This window comes from Neospora caninum, chromosome XII (genome assembly GCF_000208865.1).
Source record: "Neospora caninum Liverpool complete genome, chromosome XII".
NCBI classification, from domain to species: Eukaryota; Apicomplexa; class Conoidasida; order Eucoccidiorida; family Sarcocystidae; genus Neospora; species Neospora caninum.
The window spans coordinates 5989621-6010934 of record NC_018398.1 but is presented as its reverse complement, the minus strand read 5'-3'; the positions used below and the strand labels follow the sequence as shown (position 1 = coordinate 6010934).

Genomic DNA, 21314 nt, shown 5'->3' with positions numbered 1-21314 from the left:
TTTCAACTGTAAGATGACTACCACGATTCTACTGGTTGAACCCCTGAGAAATCTACTGTACTACGCTTACCTGGGGGAGAAGCGAGTGCTGTCGCAAACGCGATTAGGTAAACATACATTCCCTCTGGCTCCGTTTGCGTGTTTGCGCGGGCGAATGACCATCCCAGCTGTCACCACTTCCCACATTTGTGTCTCACTTTCCTCCTACCCCTACGACTCCTAGTGAAACATTTTTCCTTTATTATAAAGGCCCCCGAGGTGGCGGATGAGCCCTCTCACGGTGAGCGACGTGTGCGTCTACCCTTCCTGTGACAAAGAACATCTCCACACGAAGGACACCCGCGAGGCCTTACTCTTCCGTGGGAACGCAGACCGATCTGCCGGAGAAACAACAGAAGCAAAACAAGTTCCTTCTGCGGTATGTGGTTTTTCCACGCGTGCGTTCACCGGTGGCGATGTACCCGATAAAGTGTTCACGTGAACTTTAATGCGTATATCTTTCGGTCGTGACACGGTGATGTGCGTCGTCAACTGTTCTACGCAAAAACCGGTGGCCGCATTTTAGGTTCGCTGCTAACGATCAAAGAGGAGCAATTTCTCTGGATCTGTACTGAAAAAAGCCGGGCGCGCAGGCGGAGGTCGACGAAACTGCAGTTTGCCGCTGCCCAAACAGAAAAACGAACTAAAAGCGGGATTCCCTGCGGGAGGTCTGTGACTGACCATTACACACTTCAACGTTCTCTCCAGAACTGTCGATCCAGGCATCAGGATTTTCTGGATCTCGCGCGCAGCTTGAGAAGTTCCGCACTTTTCTGTTCTGGTTCCCGCAAGCAGACCCTTGAAGTTGGTTACACACAGTCGCTAGAATTCGAGAGACCCAGGGCGCCAGCTGGATTATAAAGTTTGTAAGTTTGTTGGCAATATAAAGAATCGAAAACGTCCCCACTGCTGTATAGTCAACTACAGTGTACGCGTGTTTTCGACGTTGATAAAACGCGGGGGCGTCTTGCTTTTCTCTCGCTGACCCACACGAAAATCTTTTCTTCCGGCGCGTTTCTCTCCTACTCCTATCGTGCCTCTTTCGTTTCACTGCCTGTGTCCTTTTTACAGCCCTCGCGTTGCCCTCTGGCTACTGACGACGCTGTTCATTAAAAGGTGTCAGAACCTGCTGTTCCGGAACGACGGGACTCGGGATTTTCTTAGAAGAAAGTGGCGACCAGCAAGTACCACAAAAGATGGCTGCCGTCTGCCCGTAGTGTGCCGCATGAGAACGTGGAACTTTGCTTACCAAAATGTCTAAAGAAGTGGCAGGATTAAATGTGATCAGGCGTGCTTGTCAGTGTGTAAGCGCACTACTGAGAAGCCCGGTCAGGTTTTCCTGCTGGGCCACAACTTTGAGACAAAGTTGCAGGAGAACAGGGCGTTCTCTGGGGCAGTAGGATTCCGGGGCTTTCATCTAGGGAGGCCTTTCCCCTCTTATTTACTTCTCTGAGTTATGTTATATCATCGGTCCTCATTCCTCAGGGGAAAGGCAGCATTCCCTAGTTCGTACCGTTGAAGGGAGCTGAGGAAGAGCCTCTCGGAAAGTCTCCACAAATACGGACAGCCCTACTTGTTTACTTGCTGCTATTTCCCGGCTGCTTATAATCACAGAGAACAGCCAACGCTGACGGACACGCCTCTGAAACGAACACAATGGCGCGACGTCAACAGACATTCTTTTCTGTCGCTCCCACGTCGTTGCTTTTTCCCACGAAGGTGGGCCGATAGACAAAACAGTCGCTTTGACAGAACAGTCATAAAACGTTATCTCGAGAGTCGTTTTTGCCCGTGAGGGGTTCACGTCCCACCGCTTTTGGAGTCTCAAGGACCCGTTGTTTTGTCGCGAGAACGGCGCACACACGTCTAAGAAAATGTGGCCTTCATCGAGTTCCAGCTTGGAAGGAGGGAATCACACAGCAATAGTTGAATGCGAGACGCCCATGTGTTCTGTTTTCCCCGATGTCGTATACTTGGAGGAGCCGACTCGGTCTCCTCTCCAGTTGCTTGACTCTACGACGCTTTGCTCCCTCACCGGCAATGCGCTTAGTCTCTGGGATGTAGAAACCGGACAGCGAAGCCTCGTAAGTTTTGCCGAGGGGAACGACGCTCAGGTGACGGGTGGGAGTCAGATCTACCTGTCGCAAGATTTGCCTTCTGGAGAACCTGCGCAGTCGAGAAACGAGACAAAGCCCGACCAGCGTGCAGATGCCACAGGCACAAGGCAAAATGCATCTAGCGCACCCGCAGCCTCGTCGCCAGTTGATCAGCATAGAGGAAGCAAACCATCAGTGGAGCGAAGGCAAACGTCGTCGGTAAACAACGACACAGGGTGGAGGACGGAAAACTTGATCCGTGTGCAGCTTCTCCCGTGTTTCGCTGCGTGCGGAAACCAAAGTCTCGTCGCCTGTGTCGGCCGAGGCGAAAAGGGAAAACACGGCTACTGTTCGCAGGTCTTTCTCGTGAGGAGGCAACCTCCGTATAACAGAAATGGAGAAAAAGAGTTCCACTTCAAGGCACTACTCTGCGCTCCAGAGAGCCCCCTGCTCGGCGAAGTGTGCGCGCTCGGCTTCAGTGCGTGTGGCCGCAAGCTGTACTGCCTTTCGCTGTCTCTGGCAAAGAAACAAGACGATCTGGAAACATTTCTGCCCAGCCCCGCAGACCTTGATGGGGAGCCCTCTCGTCTCGCAAACACTCAAAAAGAAGGCGTAGAATTGCTCGGCAAACGGGGACTCATCACGGCAGTCTCTATAACTGTGTTTGACACGGCTGCATGCTCAGAAGTCACGCGAACGGAGATTCACGTTTCTGGCCTCGGTGAGAGCGAAACCCAGCCTCTGCTTGAAATCCTTCTCGCGCCTCTCAAGCACGCAAAACCAAGAACGAAAAAGACGCGGGTGGAGCCCCTCGGAAACAGTCGCCACACGTAACGCTCCTAAACATCCTTGCTACTTGCTGCGAGAGTGTTTCTTTTTCTCTTTCATGTACATGACCCTTCGGAGACTCTGAGACTGCTCTGCCCGTATCTTGGTACTCCAGTCGTTTTCACGGCATGTAAGGTTTCGTCACCTTTCGGCGTTCTGTTTGTTCCCTCGACCATTTCTTGTCGCGCGTTCTACAGGTCGAAGCGTTTCCTGCACTGACGTGTCGGCTTGTCGTCGTTTCATTCCACGCTTTTCCCCCCACTTTGTTCCCCCGGCTTTTCCCAGGCTCCACACCCCGACGGCTCTCGGTTTGTCGAACGAACCCGAACCTGATCGCCCTCTGGTCTCGCACCAGTTTGAGCTTCGTCGAGTTACTCGCGACGGGAGAGAAGCCCACGTCGGCGGCCAACGTTACTGAGGCGATCGGCGAAGAAGCGGGGTTCGCAATTGTCGACCTGACTTGGTTTTCTTTGCCTCTGAAGAGACCCGAGAAAGACTTGTGTTGCTGTTGCGTCGCCGCGAGTACAGGAATCAACTTTGTGTTTCAACTGACCGAGGAGAAAAGTGTCGTTGCAGCGAAGATCCTGTGGACCTTCCGGACTTCTTCTAGCGTCACTTGCTTGCTTTTTTCTGATCCGTACCTCGTCACTTGCCACAGCGACCTGTCTGTTCTCTTCTCCAAACGCAACACGGAATTCACCACCCCGTTCGATCCCAGCGGGTACCCCGACGACCACAAGAATGTACGTGAACTCGGCGGAGGCTGTTCTCTGCCTTTGACTGTTGCTTCGATCTTCTTTAACGTCAGCCGTGCAAAATCCAGGGAAGGATGAAGGGGGTGCTTTTTCCCAGTCTGTACGAAACAGTTCTGCTGCGTCGTCGAACACCACGGCAACTGAACACGCGAGAACTCATGGAAGCAGATACGCAGCAGAAAACTGTGCATCCTCATTGCGAGACTGAGTTGGAACCGAGAGACACATAAAGACCCCAGTTCCCAGAGCAAGCCGCTCAACCCCATCCCAGCGTGCTTTGGCAGACTCCCGCTAAAGATATAGAAATATATATTTCTATGTACGCCCACATTTTTCAAAAAGGTTTACCAGAATTTCAACATAGGCTAGGAGGACATCAGGAAAAGTGTTCTGTCACCCATTACATACACTCTAGGCACCCGTCGGTATGATTATGAAAGACACAATTCGATGTATACTCTTCATATGCTTGTGTACGTGTCGAGACAGCGAAGGCCGACATATAGGCGTAGACAGATATAAACGTGTCAGCCCATACGCAGCTGTTTTTTTGTATACATGTGTATTCGTGACCACATTCCCAACCGGCGAAATCGTGCTATTTCGTGGCTTCGTGACGGCCTCGGAGATCTTCTCTGGATTGAAAATCGCCTCATCTGGGTCTCTCTGTGCAGTGGACTTTTGTTTCCTTTGTTAGAGCCTCCTGTCTCGCAAGTCTACGCTTCGCCTCCTGACGCGCCAGGTTGCCGCCGATGGGCTCCAGCAGCCTCTTCTCGAGGCAACTGTGGCGAGGGACGCTCTCTCAAGTGTTTTGTTTCTGCCTAGCAAGAAAGGCGTCTTTGATTTCTTCCAGAGAGTCAACCTAGCGAACAGCGCTGCTTTAGATCTGCCTCAGACTCTCGACGGAGGTGACCAGGTACGAAAGAAGGGTGTTTTCCGGCCAGTCTTTCGTTTTCCCCTCGATTCCTTTACAGTCCTTGCCTAGCTCCTCTCTCCAGCGGTCTACGTGCCTACTGCTGCGTTTATGAGGGTCTTTTGTGGTATATTCTCACATGGATCGACAGCTTTCTATGCATATTCAGGAGTATACTTTTGCCTACGTCGAGGCACATTTTTTGGTGCCTTTTGCCTCTTTCCCTCGTTGCAGAAAGTGGATACCCTTGAGGATGGGTGAAATCCTGTCGGTTTTCTTTCCTGCATGCATCTCCTACTCAGCTGTTTCCCCCCAGTTTCAGCACTGTTGATCTCGCCCTTCGTCGCCATCTCCCGCTGTCTGCGGTTACGCCTCAAGATGGCGAAGAAGCGACGGCAGGTCGGAGGACGGGAATCTGTGCGGTTGCAACACAGTGGTTTTCTTTTTCTCTCCCGCATTGCGTTGATGAAAAAGGGAACTTGTATCTTCACCTCCTGCCGCCCTGTTGAAGCTTGCAGAAACTCGAGAAGGCTGCTGTGGATCGCTTCGCGTGTTGAGTGTCGCAAAGGCCGAGGGCGAGAAACGCCTCCTTCTCCTCGCTGATGGGGCCTTGCTGGAAACTTTCTTTCCACCGCCTCCAGAGAACCCCCCGTCGGTGAGAGGCTTCGCACACGGTTGCGCGTAAAAGGGTAAACATATCTCCGCGTTCGCGGGCGTCCTTGGAACTGCATGCGGTGATAGTTCTGCCGTTCAACATGCGACAAAAGGGAGCTTGCGTGCGTTGTGGAAACCGACAACGGTCCTCGCGTGCTTGCCCTCTCGCATCGACGCTGGCCGTCCAGCGACAAGCGAAGGAAAGAAAGTTCTGCGGGTACGCACAGACACACGCTGCCCTCAGAGTGGAATCAAACCGCCTGGGGGAGACTTTTTCGCGGCGCCTTCCCCTTCTCTTCGATTTGTTTGGAAGCCTCAGGCAGGCTCCAAACGCCTTTCCCAAAGCGACAAGTCTCGCAAGCTGTCGTCGATGCGTCCCCGTGGAGAAGGCCTTGACAACGGAGCTGCAGCGATTGCGTAAGAACGTGGAGGGAACGAACGGCAACTGGACAAAAACGTCTCGGCAAAGATATTAAGTGGAGAGTCACGCAGTTGTGTCTTGTTGCAAGAACCACAGAGAACATGTCGCGCGCCTGATAGGCAAATGTACGCGAAAATGTACATCTATACATACATATGTATATGCATATATGTATATACATCTGTATGTGTATGTATGTACACATGTATGCATATATATGTATATGGATAGAATGAGAGAGCGTCTGAATAGATCCGTAGATAAGACAGCAGGTAGGTAGATGCAGAGATACACGTTGATATGGTAAGATGGCCAGAGACAGAGAGAGTTCGATATATGTGTAGCTAGATGGAAAACACAGAGATGAAGGGGGCCCGAGCAACAGACATCCTTTTGTTGTGGACGTGGGAACTGTGTGTCTTTGCTCCAGGCACGTGAAGCTGGAGACGAGGCTTCTCGGACTTTCCTCCCATCAGCCTCTCGTTGGACTCGTCACCCGCCACAGGCGGACAGGGGCGCCTCAGCTGGGCCTTCAAGTCGACACCGTGACTGCCACGTGCACAGGTTTGATAAGGTGAAGGCCGAAACGTGAAGGAAACACGCTTCTTTCGGCGTTCGACGGTTTTTTTGGTGTCGAATCTAGACTGAACAGACTTCCAGCTGGGAAACCCAAGTGCTGTGACTGGGTACCTCCACGCTGCTTCGGCCAGAACTGCACACTTCTTCCCCGCCCCGTTCTCGCCTTCGTCCTCCCGTCCACGATTGCGTCGTGAAGCGCGTTCTTCTGCCTCTCTCCGTCTTTCCACTGTCTCCCCCTCTACGACTGTTGCAACGCACGTCCGGCGATCGCTGTCTTTTGCTCGACGCGCAGGACCAGCATGGTGCAACTCGTTGGCCTCGACAACCGCCCCGCTCGTTCGAAATCCACGTGCGTCCCCAAGTCCCACATTTCTCTGCCGTCGAGGCTGAGTTGTCTGGGCAGCTCCGAGCATGCAAAGCTCGGCTGGGTGGTCCTCGCAGGAAGTGAAAAAGGAGTGCTCCGGTGGCTGAACCTCGATGAGGCGCGACTTGTCAGAGAACTGCGGTAGGCTTCTCGATGCGTTCAACCCGACACGGATGTCTCCGTTTCACCTCTCGCCCCGCTGGGGCCGCCCCGCTGCGCATCACGCCCTCTTTCGTTGCCGGCGCTCTGCTCCTGAATCTCAGCGTTTTTCTCTCTCTGAAGTGGTTGGTTGTCTCCGTGAACTCGCGATTTCCCCCCGTTGCTTCGTTTTCTCTCCAGAGTGGCGGAGGGACCTGTGCGCGGCCTTACTGCCTGTCCGGAAGGCGTGGAGGGCGCCGCGGCTTCTTCGCTTCTCTGGGGCGCGCTTTTCGACGACGACACACTCGCTTTCCTGCGAACCACGGACGAATCGCTCTCTTTCTCGTCTGCGAACTCGAAGGATTTCGTCGTCCTTGGAACAGTTTCGCTTTCGACAGCTCTAGGCCTTCACAAGAAGGTAAAAGCGGAGATAGGCGTGGGGTATGTAAACATTGCGTTTATACGCCCGACTGGAGGGGGAGGACTCCACATGAAGCGTTCTGGTTCGATTCCGCCTCTCTATCGGCTTCACCGTTGGGGGACTCACGACTGCGTCCCTCTTCTCCTCATGCGTAGGCGCTTCAGAGTTCTCGTGCAAATGCTTCGTTTCTGTCTCATGCCTCTCTCCGATTTCGCGGGGGACATGGCCGACTGCGCTTTTTTCGTCGCGTTTTTTGTCTCCTGCCGTTTCGTCTTCGACACCTTCAAGGAAACGCTACACACCATAATTGGTAACCCCCAATGATGCAGTTATCGTATACACACTCAACTAGTCATAGAGAGAGACACTCAGGAGCCCAATGCCTTAACTTCGTCAAGGAAAGCGACGTCTGAAAGCTTGAAAGCTTCGAACGAAATAGCCCTCTGCCCGCGAACTCAGCGAAGCTTCGTGCTTTAACGCGAATCCTTTTTCTTCCTGCCCTGCTTCGTAAAAGCTCGGCCCCGTCGCTTCGAGTGTACGACGAGGCTCCTGTCGTTTCGGTCTGAACGAAACATATCTTGTGCGAAGGCACAGAAGAACGCTGCCTCGTTCCTATATCATCAAACACAGACGTGCACTCGCGAGGCTAGACTTGCGTTCTTGTCCATCTTCATTTCCGTCTCGTCGCTGTTGCTCCCCCCTCAAGTCCCTGTTTTTGTGTCCTTTCCTCGAGACGAAACTCTCCACGTTTTGCTTTGCTTCCTCTGCGGCGTCTGCTTCTCTGTTCTCTGCCTTCTTGTTAGGGTGCGAGACGTGGCTCCCTCCCACGAAGGCCCTCGCCGAAAACTGCAGCGCCGAAGGACGGAACGCATGTAGTGCTTCGAAACGCTCTCGGATGGATCAAAAATTCAGATGCAGCGCCTGACACTCCGACGGGTTGGTTGGTCTGTTCAGGAAGCATCTTCGGCCCGGAACACGCGGCATTCGATCCGCCTAGTGCGCTCTTCTTCGCGGCTTCGCCCTCGCTCGCCTTTCTCCCTCGAAACAAAGATCTCTCTGAGGTTGTGAGTCGCTCTGTCGCGCTTTCCCGCGCTGGACGTGTCGCGTTCTCGGGGCAAAACGAACGCTAACATTAGTCTCGATAGAGTCCGTTTCCTTCCTTCCGCGCGGCGGAGACCGCAGCGGACGTCAATCAAAGTGGAACTGTTCGCACTGTTACATCGCCTTTTCTCTTCAACAGGCCCCTGTCGCGCGCACCACAGAGCAGCCTTTTCGTGCGTTTCTTCTTCTCTTCAGTGTCCCCTTGGAGCGGTTCTCCTGGATTGTTGCCCCGCGGCCCTCTGTGTCCTCGACATGGGCGTCTACGTCGGCACCTCCCGGGGCGAAGTCTTCTGTTTCGATTTCCCTCAGCTTCTGGGAGAGCAGCAGGATCTCAGCAGAGGCGTCGGCGCTTTGCTTCGAAGTCCTCCAGCTTCTCCCTTGTACTCCCTCTCTGTCACAAACAGTCCGGTCCGCAGCCTTGCGGTGCCTTCGTTAGTCTTCGCCCCGGTTTCCGCTTCTGTCTCCGCCCCTGTCTCCCCTCCGTCTTCTTCCCTCTCTTCCTCTTTCCTTCCTTCCTCCGCGGTTCCCGCTGGACCTTGCGGTCCACTGGGCGACGCAGTGCTTCTTGTCGCGACTTCGATGGACGGTTGCGCGCATGCAGTTCGAATGCCTCGCAGGAGACGGGCTGAGCCGAACCGCGGAGGCTCCACCGCCTCGAGAGTCTCCGAAGGGCGGGAAGCTATTGTCTCCCAAGCCCCGCATGCAGCCTCTGCGAGCGACGCCAGTCGCCATCTCTGTCGAGTTCTCTGGACGCGCGACCTTCGATGCAGCCTCGCCAGCTGCGGCTCCTCGGTGTTCTCTTCGGCGCTCGCGTTTGCTTCTCCTGCAGGGGAAATCCACACTTTGGTCGCGACGAGCATGGGCAGAGACGGCCTCCTCCTGTGGACGCCGCTCGTCGAATCCGGAAACGAGCACAGTCCTGATCGCTCCAGTCCCGTCGCCCAGTCTGAAGCCGCGCGGCTCTTCTGCGAGGTCCAGAGAACGTCCGCGATCGAGTAGTGCGTCAGCAGAAGGGAACCTTGTTGATTCAAGGCGGTCTACCTTCCTGAAGGGCTCTCAAAGCGCCACTCTCACTGCTTGGACAAGGGGGAAAAACCTTTCATTTTCCTGATGTTTCCTCATAGAGCCGTGTTTGCGTCTCGGAGATAGGGAGTCCCGAACGGATAAAGAGTGGAAAGGAAGACACGCGCGTTTTGTACCTCGAGGCCTGACGCGAGAATGTGTGGCCTTCACAGGTTTGAAACGTGGAAGCAGAAGAAAGGTCGTCTTCATTTCGCTTTTGCTTCGCGTGTCTTCCCTTCGTGCCGTGTCACCAGCTTCCAGAGTGATCGACAAGAAGAGACAAGGAGCGCACGTGGAACAGGGAGAAGATGCCTCGGCTCTGACGACGCGTGCGTCGAAATTTGGAGGCCTGTCGAGCCCTCGGTCGAGAAGCAGCTGACGTGGACGCGCCTCGGGGCAGAAGCTGTGAAAGAGGCGCAAAAAACGAAGGAGGCGCTCGAAGCTGAGATGAAGACGATACGCGACGCCCTGAACAGCCTCATTCGGGAAAACGAGGTAGGCTGCGTGTTCGCAAACGAAGAGGCGCTTCAACCGCAGACAAAAAACGTGAAGAACTTGGAACTGGTTCGCTCTAAGTTGCGTACTCCTCGAGTCGAGCGCGCGCGAGGTTTCGTCTCCCTGTTCTCTTCCCGAAAGATATGCTGAGGTAAAACACGTCAAACGTCTACGGTGAAACTGGCGTCTGATTTGAACGCCGAGCGAAAGGCTCAGCGTGCTGCAAGGCGAAAAACCATTTCTGAGAGGAGAGGGCGTCTGTCGAAGCCTTGAAGGGCAAGGGTCTCGCGAACGGTTCGCAGGAAATCTTCGGCTGCTTCGTGCTTGGCCACGCTGTTCAGGAAGTCGGCACCTCTCTCTTCAGTTTGCGGTTTCCTTCTCTTCCTCTCTGCGATCCGTTTCTCCTTCGCGCGCTTTGTCACCCTCCTTTTCCGTCTCTCTCTTCCCCCGACGTGTATATCTTCCAGACCCGCTCCAGCCTCGAGGCTCTTCCCCGCGAAGCGTTTTGCATCGACGTGGAAGTTCGCGAGAAGATTGCGGCCGAGATTGAGCAGGAGAGGAAGAAATTCAGGACGCGCCAGCACCTCCAAGCGGTGGCTTTCCGAGCGCTCCAGGATCGTTTCACGGAGAAGTTTTGGAAGAACATGAAGCGGCCTGGACGCGCCATCGCTTCACTTGCAGAAAAACCCGAAATCGTCAGAGACTTTCCAGTCGCGTTTCCGCCAGTGGAGCAAGCGATGATGGAAAGGAAAGTTAGGTTTCTCCGGTGAGACACGTGGCCTCGCCACTCGAAAGACACTCCAGACAGTCCGTGTACAGACACTGCTGGATGCAAGGTCTACATGGCTCTACCCACCAAGGATTACCTACAGTCATGAATATGCATATGTATATCTATATACATGTATGGATGTGAAGTACGACATCTGCATACTTTATGTGTGTGTGTATGCCTAAGGGGACCTGAAGTGACGTGACTGCAGACGTTTCTGTGTCTTGGCGAAAACCGTCATGCCTCTTGTAGCCGTTTTTTGTTTAGCGTTTTGTCGCTTCCGCCGGAGTCTCCTGCAGCGCTGTCGATGACCGTGTGAGCGAGCGTGGCCTCCCAGCCGAACCTGTGAAAAACGGTCCGGCGGAAGAGCGACTTTCTGTCTTCTCGTCTCTTTGGTTTCCTCCTGGTTTCTTTTCCTCTAGAGAGCTCGAGAAACGCGAGAAGAAGTGGCTGCAAAGCGCAGCGGCAAGCGACAAGTCTTTGCTGCGAATGAAAGTCGAAGATGGAGTCATCTCCATGCCTTGGCTAGAGCGCATGCAAGAAGAGTACATCACCCACGCCTGGACAGAGAGAGACATTCGTGAGTTTCTCGATGCATTCTCGAGCTGACATGTCTTCTCAAACAGGAGACCGAGAGAGACGTCGCCTCCCCCCTCTGGCTCGATGCGCGGTTTCGCTCAGTTCAACAGCGCACTCGTTTTCTGAACGAAAAAATTGACCGTGCTTGCTCTGCCGTTTACCGACGCAGAAACATGCAGACTTCATCTCAGTGTCTTGACACCCCAGTCGCCAACCGATGCATGGGTATACATATATGTTTATGTGTGTACATGTATGCATACATATATATATATATATATATATATATATATGCATTAGTGTACACGACCTGGTCACTCGACAGGATACCGTGCTTAGAATTATCTCTCGCTTCGGATAAATCGGATATGTCGGATCTGAGTGTGACGCGGATGAACCCTTTCACCCCTCTTTTGCTTGTCTTCCACATAGACGAATCTCCGTCGGGGAGCGGAGAGGCCTCGACAGCTGTCGAAGGGACGGAGCGGCCGGCCGGGGCCTCCGACGAAGGACCGTTTTTTGAGCACGTGAACAAATTACGATCGTTGCTCTACCCCGCTCTTGAAGTTCTCTCCGTGTCGCGGCGGCGGATGCAGAGCTGTCTCTTAAACCAAGTCGCCGCTGCAGTGAGCACAAAAACCCATCTCTATTCTGAAAAAACGCCTAACGGTGACATCTCCTTGGTCAGGTGAATCGACAGAAACGGGGATACGAGCAGAAACGAGAGAAGGTGGCGGACGCTTTCCTGTCCAGCTTCGCCTAGACCTTGACGACATTCCGTGTCCATCGCCGTCTTGACTGATTCTCATCTTGTGTTTGTGTAGACGGGAAATCGACCAGTTCCCAAAGCGAGGTCCACCCACCACTTGGTTAAACGACAGGAAGGAATCTGCTGCATGCACATGTCCACAGACACACTCGCAGGCGACTGCTTACACGCTTTTATGGCGTGTATGTTGGATCCTGGCCTCTGCCATTTTCTGTCTACCCTCGAGCCTTCTCCCCTCGGTGTGCACCAGCAGCATTTCGCTTTTTCTCTTCCGTTATCAAGAGTTTAAAAGTGGTGACTCGAAGACGCAAGTTTTTGAAAAAGGGGCGCTTTAAGGGAGAGCCTCCGGCCACCGCCCACGCCCCAGTTGTGTAGTGGAACCCATCGTCACGTGAAAACCTACTTACATGCATATAGGTTGGTGAGGAAGGGCTGTACGTGCGAGGAGGCTAAGGAAAACGAAGCGTGGTTTTCCTCGTTCTCGCCTTCTACCGACCTGTGTCGCCGTACAGCTTCGCGATGCGTTCAACAAGATCTTCGATAGAGTGGCGGCAGAGAAAAAGAGAACGGTTGATCAAATCACCCAACGAGTCAAGATGGCGCACTCGCTTGCAGAGGAACTTAAATGTGAACCTGGCGTAGCCGCCTACACTTTTTCCCCATGCGAGGATCCAGGGGCGCTACTCAAGGTAAGAGAGGAAGCCGTTCATCCTCGGATGAAAGCGAGACCAAGTACTCGTCCATCCGCTGAGAGAAACAGAGAGAAAGGAAAGAGAACCGTTTTGGCGGTCGGAACAGCGACGTGTATATACGCTTCCGTAGGTGAAGATACATATACGTATAGGTGTATATATGTATATATATGTATATGTATGTATATATATATGCATGTATATATATACGTATATGTGTATATAAGGTATGAGCGTCGGAGGAAAGACTGGTGGGGTGTCGACGCTGAGGAAAATGAAAGATAGAGCTGGAAGGAAGGAGCAAAGAGGACGGCGTCGAAACACTGCAAGCAGCGGATCGAGGAAAAGGGGCGACAATCGACGTCGCCAGAGCAAACCCCAGAAGCACGGCGTCCACTCTCCTGTCTCTTGGGGCCAACGGGGGACAGAGAGACAGGTGGGTCCATCATCGATCAAAGGCTCGATAGAACTGTGTCTTGCGGAGGCGTCTTCTCCACAAGCATCGATGCGCAGAGGTTCGTGTTCTCTCGAAAAGTCCCCTTCTTGTTTGTGCTTTCCGTTTCTCTCTTGGTACGCAGATCTCCAAAGACGATGTTCTCTCTGAACTAGGTTTCGTGCCGAGTTGGTTTACTGCGCGAGAGGAAGACGCCGCACGAAATGAGGGAAACCCGGACGCTGGCCTGGATGACGCCTCGTCCCGCGCTCTTAAACAGATGATGGATGGTCACTTGAAAAGCAAAAAGGACATGAGCGCTCTGGAAGTGAAAGTTGAAAGGTAGGTCCAGGACAAAAGAGAACCGGGGCATGCAGTCACTTTCTTCGGGCGGTCTGCTCTGTTTTTTGCCGCACGCCCACAGAGCCGAGGCCGACAAAAAGACAAGGTTCTAGAATCAGACACACGAAAAAATGCACTCACCGCTTCTATCAGGTGTCAAGCAGATGCGACTTACCCGCTCTCCCGAGGCCCAGGGTTTGAATCGTTCTGGTATTTTGTAAAACAAATGCGCGGATACGGAAGTGTTTTCTGAAAAGACGAGACCGCTTCTTTGCAGCTCGGCTGTGCTGCACATGGACTCCCGACCAGATCTCCTCAAGTTTCTTTTCGTTGTTCATCAGGCTTCACATTTTGCCGCACAACTTTCTCTAACCCAGTCCAGTACTGTGCCTTCGAAAAGAGAAAGCAACGCAGGTGTCGTGAGAAGCAGTCGTGATAGAAGAAATCGGCGGGCTCTGAGGAGGCAGCAGCGACGTAGTATATATCTGTCTACATTTACATCTGCATATGGGCTGAAGCATTAGAGTCATCGATGCGAGCACTGGCATAAACTGTTACATATATATACATAAATATATCTATTTCGACTTCAGGTGTGCGCGCCTATACGTGCCTCCTGAGTGTGTCGCTTGAACCAGGGAGTCATGGATGAGTGAGGTCAAACCGGAAGACATGACGGAAACTCAGAGAAAGAAGGTGGCTGAGTATGAAGAGAAGGCGGCGCAGCTGACAGCCCTTCAAGAGGCCTACCGGAAGAAACAAGAGGGGAACCTTCAACGCGTTAAGTAAGCAAAAAGGTGACGAACAGACTGCTTGCTTCAAGGTGTTACTTTCCCTCCGGAACGCTCACCAACGCGTCACATCGTGCGCGTTCATGGAGAGGCTGTGTTGGATCTTTACCTTCAAGAGATACAGGTGCGTGCCGAAGAGCGCCGCTCTTGTACATTTGTTTCTACGAAAGAGACGAGGAAGTTTGTGGCGACACGTGGAACCTTTCTCTCACTTTCACACGAACTATCTTCGGAGTCACCTGTGGGCCGTCGAAGAGGGTTTCTCCATTTCGCAGTTGGACGTTTTGTGTCGAAAACGCGGAAGGTTCTAGAGTGAGTCGAAGAACCTCAAGACGCGTTTTCTGGTGGTTCGTGTGCGGACTGAGGGCTGCAAAACGAGTTTGAACACATCAAGGCCGCGTCGCGAGTTTGCTTTTCTTCAGAGAGGAAATCCGCGAGTTGAAGCAAAAATTCCATGACAAGTTTAATCACCTCCAGGCGAAGCGGTAAGAAAGACACACGACTCGGGTAGAGCCAAGTCGCAAGCTCTTTCAATCCAAAATCCGATTTTCGATCTCTGGTGAGACCCGCCAGGGGACATACACATTTGCATCCATGGGCCAACCCCTGGAGTAGAAGGGAGAACAACCGAAAATGAAATTGTGCAAAAATGTTTGCTATGCAAACAGCTGTTTGATCCTAGGATGGTTAATGACAACGCGACTGCTCGTTTTACGGAAGCCTCCCTACAGAATTGCAGAGAAAGCTGTCAGGCTGCCGCATCGTCGCGAGAGGCGCTGTGAGTTCGTAGCTGCATTGATTTGCAAAACCGCGTTTTGCTTTCGAACCCGTTTCGTTTGTGCTTTAGACGGGAAATCGACGCAGAAATCTTGAAGGAGGAACTTTCCAGCATACGTCATCTAGTTTGGGTAAATTCCAACATCGATCGAGCCGCTTCTCTCGATGACCTTTTACGACAACTGAGCCTTTGCTCGAGGCAATCGCGAAAGACAAATGATGATCTTGCACAAGTTACAGAGAGCTGTCAAGCGCTCGAAAAACAACACCAAAACCTGCAGCAGGCAGACAGGGATATTGTCTCATCTTTGAGGACAACCTTACACCATGCCCAACTCCCCCCAGAGACATACAATGCCCTCATGGGAATCTTCAAACACAGGTGCGCAGCAGGCGAAAAACAATGGACCCATATATCTATCTATCTATCTATCTATCTATCTATCTATCTATCTATATATATATATATATTTACACATATATGCAGAAAGAGAACAAGGTGAATGAGTATACACGCCTCATTTTCTCTAGCTGTAGTTACAGGCAGGGAGATAGGTGTATGTGTGTGTGTCTCTCGCCCTTCTGTCACCCTACACACTTTCGTAGCTGACCATGCAGCTTGCTTAACCGGCGCTTCGTATCTGTGTACCAAAATACCGACTCACGCAATAGGTAAATGTGGATACATGCAGACCTCGCGTTCTATGCATGGAATTGCGTGTGTCAGTCCACGTTCGATATCGGAATATCCTGAGATGTGTGCGCACTTCTTCGACTCCTTTCTGCAGGCGAAAGCAATCTCAAGCTCTTCCGTCTGCATCCTCTCCATCAGAAGCGCCAGCGGCTGATCTGAAGAAGCAAGCGTCTTTTCATGTGGGGGCGGGGATGCCTTCTGATCTCGCAGAAGACGTTAAGGTGAGGCACGCGTTTAGATCCTCCAACGACAAAAAACGGACGGATGTAGTATGGAAAGGCACCAGGGACAGCACAATCAAGAATCTTTTCCCCGCTTACCACAAGCAGAAACGGGATACACAAAGAGCAGTATGTGACCGTTTCCTTTGGACGAAAAAAGTGGGGACGGGTGACAGCGAGCTATGGCTACACCTACAAGAGGTTCGGGCTCCGGTGTTTTCGCTCTTGTTCCGGGGCTTTTACCAAGTGCTTTCCAGATGTTGAGAGACCTCTGCGTGCATGTCTATTTCCATACCCTTGCGTCTTTTCGTTTGTCAGAGTCCGGACGGAGTCGATGAAACTCTTTTCCGAAAGGTTCTCCAAGCCCGAGAAGATAAGAGGGCGACCGAAAACCGCCTCGCCGCCAGTTTCGCGTCTTTGGAACGAGTCAGACGCTACATGAGTTGCATGCAGCAGGTAATGGTTTTTCGACTTCACTTTCTAAAGAATAGGAAACAAGTGGGTCAGGTACCGGAGCACCGGGAACGTCCTCGGTCTGAGCATCGTCTGGGGCGCTTCGGTAAAATGTGGAGACAGCAACGATGTGAAAGGAGGAAGATACCGACAGACATACAAACACACAGCATGTAGATACACGTAAAGGGGAGGGCAACGGTGCAATCTGGAAGCAAAGTGGAAAAGACAGAGAAATGAGAAGGATGGAGGTAAAGATGTTCGAACACAGGAATATGCGCATAAGCGTAAATGCATATATGTACGTATAGTGCAGCGGGGAATCGCATGTAAAACGTTCCGCGTCGGCATACGTTGATATATATATATATATATACATACTTGCGTAGGTATTTTCACTTTTTTGTGACTGTATTTGTGAGTCCATGAGTTTCGGCTTTGCTTCCGCATCCGGTGTTTCAGAGACAGCAACGGGACGCGTCGGTTGAGGCAGCTTTGGTTGAAAAGATTTCGGAGGAGCGGCACGCCTTGGAGATGTTGGAGTTGGATGTGAAGCTGCTTGTCGAAATAAAGCAGGGACACATAGAAGTTACTTCACCTACGCCTGTTACGACTTACGAGGGCGCCTGTGTGGTCCATAAAGAAGCTATTGAACGCTGCAACAAAACGATTCTGGCAATAGGGAAACAAAAGATCGATACCCTCGAAATGATCAAGGTGAGATAGGAAAAACCAGCGGTATACATACAGGTATCGAAAAGTAGCGCGCGTCCAATTAAATATGCAAGCACGCGCAAATGCATATGCGTCTACATCTGCATATGTGTAAATAGTGTGGGTGAATATGTTGGCAATCGTACCGACCTATATGCATAATGCATGCACAGGCATACCTCCACTAGAAAAAGTATCCTGTGTGCCCGGAAGACGTTCTGTGCCTCCCTCTAACTCCCATCGGTTTACAGAAGAAACCGACTGGGGCGAACACTTTGGAGGCGCGAACGCGACTAACGGAGATTTCCTTCTCTTTTATTCTGCACAGGAATACGACCAAACAGATGTGTCGTGCCACATGCACACGCATTTAGAGTTTGTGATCCATCATCATCTGTATGCACAGAGAGAACTCGGAATCTCGTTGTCTGCTAATGCGGAGTGCAAATTGTTTCACGCCAGAAAGCTGGCAACGGGCTGAGCCGAGTTTGAACGCGGAAACTGAGCCTTTGATTAGAAAGAACTCTCTCTAAAGAGAATCTCTCCCCCCTTTCACCCAAACACTTGGCATGCAGACTCCGTAGAACCGTGGGATTCCAGATGTTCTCTGACTTCGACATCACGCTCAGGAATTTCGGAGAAAGATTGTCATGCTCGACTGGGAAAAAACAGTGCTCGATGCAGAGGCGAGAGAAGTGGAAGAAAGGACGAAAGATGTTCACATGTTCCGTGTCACGAAGGAAATCCAGAACTATCTGGCGGCCAGCGGTATGCGAAGCACAACTCGACAAGATGAAAAGAGAAACAAACAGTCCCCCCCTGCTGACCCCGTTTAGTCGTGACGGCAATCGGGGATAGGGTCACTCGTTTGAGAGGCAACTACTCAAAATCGCCAAGAAAGGAACCTGCAAACAGTGCAAGATGTCTCCTTCGACTGCACTGTACATATAGATACATATGTCACATTTGGAACCATGCACATATGTAGATACTTGCGCGCACACTGGACAAGCAGCAGATTCTTTGAAGTTCCCCCCACTTTGGATTGGTTTCTTCTCAGCCCATCAGAGCGAGAAAAGTCCACAAGAGGGGCGGGCGAAAGACGCGATGCCAAAAGATTCGACAGACTCGCCGCTGGCGGAAAACTCCGGGGCAAAGATCGCTGATCAGCTCTACACGCCCCAGTCCGACCACCCAGGCGCAGTGCATCGTAACTCTCAGCTGGATGCGCTGGACAAGAAGATTCGCGAGTTGCAACAAGACATAAAAAAGAAGGTAGGCGGAAGAAACGAATGCCGAACCTAGCTTCTATCCAAAATGGAAATTTAGAGCCGCTGTGCGGATTCTTGGGTGGTGTCATTTTCCACTAACTCGCGGATTTTCCACTTTACAAGTTGCGAGAGCCATGATGCCTACTGTTCACCTCGCTCCACCTTTCCGCCACGGGGGTTACTCTACTTGTGAGCGCTTTGGGAAAAACCAAACACGAGGATCTCTTTGCCCCAGTCTCCCTGTCCACGAAAAACTCTCTTTTTCTTCTGGGATCTTTCGGCGGACCCGATCCGACGAGGCAGTCAGAGCTTCTTCGCACGCCACGGACTGGCAGATCCGCTTGGCGCACCGAAACGCTAAATCGATTGATCGATAAAACTATGATTGCGAGACAAGACCAAGCGACTCTACGAGGCCTTTGGAAACTGCAAGCTGGAGATTTTGGGGCTTTCTGCATGCCCTATGTACACTTTTTCGACAAGGGACACATGGCGCCACCTTCTCGCACGGGAACTGTCGTCCTCGGAACATGCTGAGGCGTCCATCCTGGTTTTCGCCTGTGTTTTTCTCTTCCTATAGACGTCTGAGAATGCTGTGCTCAAGAAGCTTGCGAGTGATCTCCAGCAGAATGTCGCCTACGGTCAAAAAATACGGCAGTTGAGAGAGAGACCGCCTGGGCAACCTCCGAGGGATGGCAGTCCTATCGCAGGTACGAGGGTCCAGAACAAGATGTCCGTGCAGGCAGTCCAGTGGAAAGTCCTTTTACTCCACAAAAAAAGTCTGTCGACACATGTGTTTCATAAATGTCCTCGTACACCTGCACTCACAGGGCTCAGAGAGGCGAGCCGAACATTGACAACCTACATTCGTCCGTATAGTGGAATCTCTCTTCAACTAAAGCTGAAATGTAGGCCACAAGAAGAAACAAAGTTATTGACGACCCCGGGCTCATCGCAACTTTCTAAAGTCCCCGATTTACCAAGAATGTGTGCGTGTCTGCAAAACGGACCGATATATACAACTGAACGGTGTAGGCTCCGCCGGCCGGGGATGCTACCTCCTCAGACGAGAAAAGCTGCTTTCATCCGATTCGAATCGGTTTTGCTGGTTCACTCCACAGTCGTTACACACGGTATCAAACACCCACAGAGTCGAGGCGAAACACCGGATTTCCAGGATTTTTTGTCCTGCGCGATTGAAATTAAGAGCACGAAACGGCGAAGATGCTGAGTTGTTCCACTCGAGAGTTGGTGGTTTTTGCGCACAAAAGAACGCGTTTGGTCTGAACAAGCCAGCGGTTTTGTTCTCTTGGTCCGTGTGAATCAGGGGCGATGGACGCTCGCGGGCTAAATCATCAGTTCACTAGCCTGCAGTACGTGCGCCGCCTCCAACATGCAGCCAGGCGCCATACGGACGAGATCGACAAGCTTCGTGAAGAACTGAACAGGCTTCGCGAGAGATCAGTTCCTATGTTCGAAGGTGGCTGAGTGAAGCATGGAGGTACACTGCTCCTCTTGTAGGGGACACGGGGACCATGCACGTGCTTCGGGGCGAACAGCTCAGATGGGTTTCCACGTTTTCATTCGGCAACCATGAAAGGTTAATCACGCTGAACGCACAGGTTCCCGCTTCTGGAAGCAAGGAGTTAGAATGGGGGGTCATTCGGTGCTATCGATTGACTCCATGCAGACAACCAGACTGCATTTAAATGGTGTTTTTTGTGCGTTTTTGCCCCGATCCCTTTGTTGCTTTAATGGAGAGACGTTGCTGCCAGGCTCGCCTGAACAATGCTGAGAGATATCACAGGGCTTCGATACTTTTTCAACCTTTCACACGTTGGAAAACGGTTGTATATCTATATGTATATATATATATATATATATATATATATATAAACGTACATAATTGGGGTATTCGCGGTTGCTACACTGAGATCCGTGATCAGTCGACGAGTCTTGTATACGATTTATGCCGTGAAATGGGCTGTTACTGCGGAATACGCCTTTGTTTATGGTTCATGCTCACGCTCTGGAATTCAGCAGACCGGCCCTACAACCACAGCTTCTAAAAACACCAACGCGGAGAAGATTTCTGCATTTGTCTCACTTTCATCAGAACAGCGATTCAAAACGAAGTAGACCACGCCATGGCACCTAAGTTTCAACCAGGTTGCTCTTAACTAGGAAATCTTCTGCAGCTCGGTTGAGGTTTTTGCTGGACGACTTTGCAGAAAGCTCCTCCTCACCTGTTTGTGCCTTGGCCCCAGACGGCAGAGAGTTTATTCTAGTCGGATGATAGCAATGTGTGAAACTGCCGAACCACCAACTCTTGGCTGCAAAAATTTGCTTCTTCGAACGCATCAGGCACCTGAGATGAAACTACCAACGGCCACCGGAAACCGGGTTGCTTTAGAATGAACCAAGGCAACGGGCCTGCCGCAGTACTGGGCACACCGGCATCCGTTGCCTTAGTTCAGTATACAGCCAAACACGAATGAAGAAGACAGAAAAGAAAGCATTTGATTTGTGGGAATATGGAACCGCCAATCATCGTAACTAACTGGTCCCGGCCGAGCTTACCAGGCAGGTTGTAGTTCAGTTAGTAACCGCGACTCCCTCTACCTGTTATGTGTACTGAGTTCACACTACAAACACACAGGCAGCTTTGCAAAACTCCTTCATGGACCGTTCCAAATGGCGTCATCAGGAGGCAGTGGGTACAGTACCAGTTTATGGGTCTTTGTGCATGGCGACACATCTGCCCAAACTTCGGCTGCCATGTACGTCGGTTTCGACCACTATGGTTCCAGCAACTTCCCACATTCAACGCTATGAACTCTGACATTGCAGTTTCACACGGGTTAGGCGAATTACTTCCTTCGATCGTCATTCAGAGAGTGTGGAGCAGCTACAAAGTGCCAGGACTGCGAAAGTGCGTAG

At 51.8% G+C, this 21314-nt stretch overlaps 1 protein-coding gene across 1 annotated transcript; it reads left to right on the top strand.

The window, feature by feature from the left end:
* Window positions 1-13: 13 nt before the first annotated feature.
* NCLIV_068070 (conserved hypothetical protein) lies at window positions 14-19862 on the top strand (the record flags this gene model as incomplete). The annotated part of the gene is made up of 25 exons (XM_003886359.1): window positions 14-107; window positions 224-280; window positions 2575-2856; window positions 3249-3706; window positions 4416-4634; window positions 5599-5702; window positions 6137-6280; window positions 6578-6790; window positions 6989-7205; window positions 8505-9307; window positions 9626-9866; window positions 10334-10632; window positions 11061-11218; window positions 11650-11843; window positions 12499-12675; window positions 13257-13453; window positions 14092-14238; window positions 14667-14729; window positions 15810-15936; window positions 16255-16392; window positions 16852-17106; window positions 17733-17871; window positions 18164-18378; window positions 18955-19084; window positions 19702-19862. The coding sequence occupies 25 exons, from the start codon at window positions 14-16 to the stop codon at window positions 19860-19862; spliced, it is 5232 nt and encodes a 1743-aa protein (XP_003886408.1).
* Between the last annotated feature and the right edge of the window lie 1452 nt (window positions 19863-21314).